This window comes from Benincasa hispida, chromosome 7 (assembly GCF_027475165.1).
Source record: "Benincasa hispida cultivar pf3 chromosome 7, pf3_genome.v1.1, whole genome shotgun sequence".
Taxonomy (NCBI): Eukaryota; Viridiplantae; Streptophyta; class Magnoliopsida; order Cucurbitales; family Cucurbitaceae; genus Benincasa; species Benincasa hispida.
In genome coordinates, this window is record NC_143484.1 from 3,340,612 (window position 1) to 3,347,065 (window position 6,454).

The 6,454-nt window shown below is 32.7% G+C and overlaps 1 protein-coding gene across 1 annotated transcript; it reads left to right on the top strand.

Annotated features, from left to right (window-relative positions):
* The first annotated feature begins 3,401 nt into the window (after nt 1-3,401).
* LOC150034845 (uncharacterized) lies at nt 3,402-3,737 on the top strand. The gene has a single exon (XM_090315662.1). The coding sequence runs from the start codon at nt 3,402-3,404 to the stop codon at nt 3,735-3,737; it is 336 nt and encodes a 111-aa protein (XP_090171788.1).
* The last annotated feature ends 2,717 nt before the right edge of the window (nt 3,738-6,454 follow it).

The window sequence follows — 6,454 nt, forward strand, 5'->3', positions numbered from 1 at the left end:
AAGTGGAGGCATTCTATGTAAAAGATGTTTGCATAAGATTGGACCTCGAAATAGTCATTTTTCTTTATAATGACCATTTACTGTTAAAACTGACTATTTCAAATTCGATGACCTAGGGTAACTCGATCTTATTACTGAGCTTACTATGAACTCTTGTTTATTCGGGATTATCCTTTGATCTGCATAGGTGAGAGTAGTTCAACAACACTGCCCAATAAACCTCCCATTTTAGGGATAAGACTGGATAGATAGCTGGGGACATAGTCTTGCAAGATGAAATTCACTCCTACCCGATTTAGGGTTAGCAAACAGATTGTTCCCTTACGTACCGATTTCTGGTTTTGAACAATTAGGCCTCGCCCTCTCATGGCCGAGAGGGATATGATTTATTAGCTGGACTATAAACGAATTGTTCAATAGAGGATCAGTAGGAGTTTAAGGAGCAAGATGTATTTACAGGGGTAAAACAGTATTTTGATTATGGTTAAAGTGGACAGAAATCTATCTACAGTGAGGAGAGTGCAACTGTCGAGCTATAGTGGCGTGTCTTAGTAATTAACGAATATTGATTAATTTGGTCTAAAGACTTTAGCCAATTAATCTCAAATCGTTGAACTCATGATCTGTAGGTTTATACGGTCTCTTTACTAACTCGTAAAATTATATCTTGGATTAGTGAATTGAGCGAATTTGAAACGTTTAAAATCGAAATTAGGGTTTTGAATTTGAAGTGTTCAATTTTAATTTAGGGCATGGTTAATTATATTTGATATAATTAAAACGTTTAAATTTATCATAATTGAACGTAATTAGAGAGATTGAAATATTTAAATATTGATTTACATGAATAGGATTCATGTATAAATTAGGTGTTTTATTAATTTAATATTTGATATTACATGATTATTTAATTAATTAAAATTTTTAATCAATTAATTAAATAAAATAAAACAATTTCAATTTTGAAAAATTCAAAATTTGTTTTGAATTTTAATTTTAGTAAAAATTAAATAAAAACAAAATCGAATAAGTTTTTGAAAATTGGAAAATTCCATTGAATGGAATTTTCCAACCTTTTCACAATTTGGGTGGGTTAATCCCAAATTAGACACCTTGTCTACTTTCTAATTGGAGTTTGAAGTGTAATCATACTGAATTAATATTTCTTGCATGGTTTGATTGATTAAAAAGCTTCAAATTTTCAGTGGAAGAGGGCATACATTTGATTTTATGCATTTTGATTTTCAGAATTCTGCACTCTCTCAAACCCTCTTCACTTCACCTAATTGAGCTAATTCAGAGATTCCTCATCTCAATCTAAGTTAGAGGATAGTAGAGAAGATTATTGTGGTGGTCTACTGTCAATTTGGAGACCCCATTCATAGAGAGTAGTAGAAATTGAAGAGTTTTCATCAAAGGCATTGCTCATCTTGAAACCCTCTTTGGTAAATAATTTACTTGCATGATTTTCAACTCAAATTAAGTGTAATTAGAGTGATTATTGATTCTTATTTCTTCCGTTGCATGTATGTATAATCTATCACTTACAGACTCAAAGCAAGAAATAAATTGCCCAAAAAATATAACAGGCTCTTACAATTTAATCAAATTAAAAAGTAATCCAATGCCAAAATCTAAAACATCCAATTTTGCAAACCAAAATTCGAACATTCCATAATGCAGAATATGAAACTCACCTTTAAAAGATTTTGTTTCGAAAAAATACGAAGAACGAAGATGTAAGGAATGGGCTCTAATACCAATTGAAAGGGCATCAGATCTTGCAGCGAAAGAGTTTATTTAAAACGTCTCGCATCCCGTAAATCGATTTTACATTAAACAAAATCATTGAATTAAAACAAAATATAAACATGTAAATTAGCATGCATTAGAGAAAAGATTAGAATGATTATCACCTTTATAGATTCCCAAGTGCCACAAAAAATCCTGTCCTAGTTCCAACGAACAAATCTCTAATGACCTTGATCACGAACAGTTTCTTGAACAATCTCAAACATTACCACGAGAGTAACTTCATGAGTCTCTTGGATTCCAATTGAGGGATAGATGGTCTCAAACTATTGGGAGAGAGAGGGGAGAAAAGGATTTTGGAGAATAGAGAGAATTTTCTTTATGGATTAGGGAAAAAAATCTGCACAATAACATTATGATGTTGTATATTATGTATATTGTATGTTGTGTCTTCCCAAAGGGCTATAATGAGGTCTTTATATAGAGAAAGGGCCAAGCCCTTTTCCTAGTATTTTTATTTTCTATAATTAATTAAATAACACTTATTTAATTAATTAGTCCATTTAATTAAATAATATTTATTTAATTAATTAGTCCAATTAAATAATACTTATTTAATTTTAATCTGGATAATAATTAAATAACTATTTATACATTAAACCCAATTTAATGTATATATTTAATTATCATATACATCCCATATATATATTCAAAACCTCTCTATTAATTAATTCTTTGTGAATCTAATTCACTTGATTTAATTTATTTGAATCTTATTCAAATATTACTTTCCCATTTAGTTATAGATCATATTCATAATTAATTATATATTAATCACATTAATATATAATTTTCTCAAATTAATTTGAACAATTTAAATTATCCCTCTTAAGTATCCTCTAATGAGCTAACGGGGGGACCTGGTGAACGTATAGGTCAGAAGCTCCAACGACATGAGATTAATTTGCAAAACTCATTAACCAAATTAATCAATATTAGTTAACTGTGGGTACACTTCACTAAAGACCCACAGCTGCACTATTCTCACTACAGACATATTTCTGTGTCTATGGATATAGACCAATACTAGCAAGTGAGTCCTTCATGAGTGTTCATAACACGAACAGGGTTAAATTACCATCTTACCCTTGGATTACCTCTGACTCTTTAAGTGCCAATGCTCCACTAATGAACAATCTGTTTATGGTCCAACCAACAAACAGAAACCCCTCTCAGGCCAACAAGAGGGTAAGGCCCTTTGTTCAAGTCCCAGAGACACCATTTAAGGGAACACTCATCTACTTACCCTTACGGCGGGAATGAGTGAATTCTTAGTTCCGTCTTCAACAATGTCTTCCACTTTGGGGACTTGTTGATACCGTTCTATGAAAACTTAAATGTAAGGGTCACACTTACAAGAATTACTAAATGTTAGTATATTCTTAACTGAAAATGGGATCTAAATAACTATAGGAATAATAGTTATTTTGGAATTAGTATTAGTCAAGAAATGTCTTGCTTCAGTGATGGACTATTTGACTGCCTCTCGGTAGCATCTATTATGACTCATTAAAGGTACATTATTACTTTTGCTAAAATAAATTTGGATTTAGATACAATTTTCTGATAGAATTTGTTTATGTTTCAGCATGTCGAACTCAATTATCCAATTATTAGCTTCCGATAAATTCAATGCCGAGGGTTACTCTAACTGGAAATCAAATATTAATACAATACTAGTTGAAGATGATTTGAGGTTCATTTCAACAGAGGAACACCCTCATCTTCCTAGTTTAAACGCAAACCGAAGTGTTCGAGATGCCTATGATAGATGGGTTAGGGCTAATGAAAAGGCTCCTCATCAGTATGACATTTTAGCGAGCATATCTGATGTGCTTACTAAAAAGCATGAAACCATGGTCACCGCTACGGAGAACATGGAGTCATTACAGACGATGTTTGGGCAGCCATCCTCATCAGTATGACATGATGCTATTAAATACGTTTACAATTTCCGTATGAAGGAAGGGACCTCTGTTAAAGAATACGTCCTGTCATAGACGAAAAAAGTCAAGTCAATATGATCTTGGAATCTCTTCTGAAGAGTTTCCTAACTTTTCGCAACATGCTGTGATGAATAAGATCGAATACAATCTAACAACTCTTTTAAATGAACTCAAGACTTACCAATCATTGATCAAAAATAAAAATTAAGAAGGAGAAACAAATGTTGTTACCCAAAAGAAATTTAAGAAAGGATCGACATCTGATAAGAAACCTTCTGAAAAGAAGTCTGGTCCTTCAAAGGATAAGAGTATCCAAATGAAAAAGAAGAGAAAATGGGGAAGAGCAAGACAAAAGTTGCATAAAGAAAGTGTTTCCATTGCAACGAGGATGGACATTAGAAACAGAATTTCCCTAAATATCTAGCAGAAAAGAAGGCTAAGAAGGCGAACTAAGGTAAATTTGATTCACTTGTAATTGAAACAGGTTTAGTAGAAAGTTCTCATTTAATCTGAATACTAGATTCAGGCGTCGCTAATCATATTTGTACTTTCATTTAGAAAACTAGTTCCTGGAGGTAGCTAATGGAGAACGAGATGACTTTTAAAGTGGAAACAACTGAAGTTATTTCGACTCAAGCAGTGGGAGATCTCAAGTTATTTTTTGGAGATACTTACATTTTATTGGAAAATGTATATTATGTACCTAATATGAAAAAGAACTTAATTTTTGTCTCCTGTTTATTAGAACATATGTACAAAGTTTATTTTGATATAAATGAAGTGTTCATTAGTTCAAGAGGTGTTCAAATATGTTTTGTCAAACTTGAAAATAACTTATATGTATTAAAACCAACTGAGGCAAAAGCTATTTTAAATATAGCGATATTTAGAACAGCTGAAGTTCAAAATAAGAAGCGAAAAATTTCTCCTAATGCTTTTCTTTGATACTGAAGACTTGGATACATAAATCTCAACAATATTGAGAGATTAGTAAAGAATGGACTTCTAAATAAGTTAGAAGACAATTCTTTACCTTCATGTGAGTCATGTCTTGAGGGAAAAATGACTAAAAGATCTTTTTTAGGAAAAGGTCATAGAGCTAAATAACCTATAGAACTTGTATATTCAGATCTTTGTGGTCCGATGAATGTTAGAGCTCGAAGAGGATATGAGTATTTTATCAGTTTTATTGATGACTTTTCAAGATATGGCTATGTTACCTGATGCATCATAAGTATGAAACTCTTGAAAAGTTCAAAGAGTATAAGGCAGAGGTTGAGAACTTATTAGGTAAAAAGATTAAAACATTTCGATTAGATCGAGGTGGTGAGTATATGGATTTACAATTCCATAATTATCTAGTAGAACATAGAATTAAATCCCAACTTACTGCACCTGGTACACCACAATAAAATGGTGTAGCAGAAAGAAGAAATCGAACCATATTAGACATGGTTCGTTTAAAGATGAGTTATTCCCAGTTACCTCAGTCCTTTTAGGGGTATGCAGTACAGATTGCAATATATATTTTAAACATGGTTCTCGCGAAAATTGTTTCAGAAACACTGTACAAGTTATGGAGAGGACGTAAAGGTAGTTTACGTCACTTTAGAGTCTCGGGATGCCCGACACACGTGTTGGTGCAAAACCCTAATAAATTGGAACAACGTTCTAAATTATACCTATTTGTAGGCTACCACAAAGAAACAAAAGATGGTCTATTTTATGATCCTTAAGAAGATAAAGTGTTTGTATCAACAAATGCTACATTCTTAGAGGAAGACCACATAAGAAATCATCAACCTCGTAGTAAATTAGTATTAAATAAGATGTCCAAAGAATCTACAGATACATCAACATAAATTGTTGATCAGGCTGGTCCTTCAATAAGAGTTGTTGATGAAACTAGTCCATCACATCATTCTCATTGAGAATACCTTGACGTAGTGGGAGAGTTGTCAAGATATAAAATGAGACAACAATACATTAGCACTATCTCAAGCATTTTATATTGACAAGATGTTGTCAAGATATAAAATGCAAAATTTCAAAAGATGTTTATTGCTTTTTAGACATGGAATTCATTTGTCTAAAAAATAGTGTCCTAAGAAACCTCAAGAAGCTGAGAAAATGAAAAGAATTCCTAATGCATCAACAGTTGGGAGCTTGATGTATGTTATGTTGTGCACACGCCCAGACATATGCTTTGCAGTCAAAATAGTCAGCAGGTTCCAGTCCAACCCTAGATATAGTCATTGTATTGCTGTTAAGAACATTCTAGAGTATCTTCGGAAAACGAGGGATTAGATGCCCGTGTATGGCCCTAAGGATTTGATTTTTACTGGATACACTGATTCTGATTTTCAAACCGATGTAGATTCTAGGAAATCTACTTCAGGATCAGTATTCATCCTAAACGTAGGAGTTGTAGTATGGAGGAACATCAAACAGAGTTGTATTGTTGACTCCACCATGGAAGCTGAATACGTAGCCACATGTGAAGGAGCCAAAGAAGCAATATGACTTAGAAAGTTCTTGATAGATTTGGATGTGGTTCCAAATATGCATATGGCAATCACCTTATATTGTGATAACAGTGGAGTAGTTGCCAACTCAAAATAACTAAAAAGCCATAAACGAGGAAAACACATCAAACGTAATTACCATCTCTCGATGGAGATAGTATACAGAGGAGA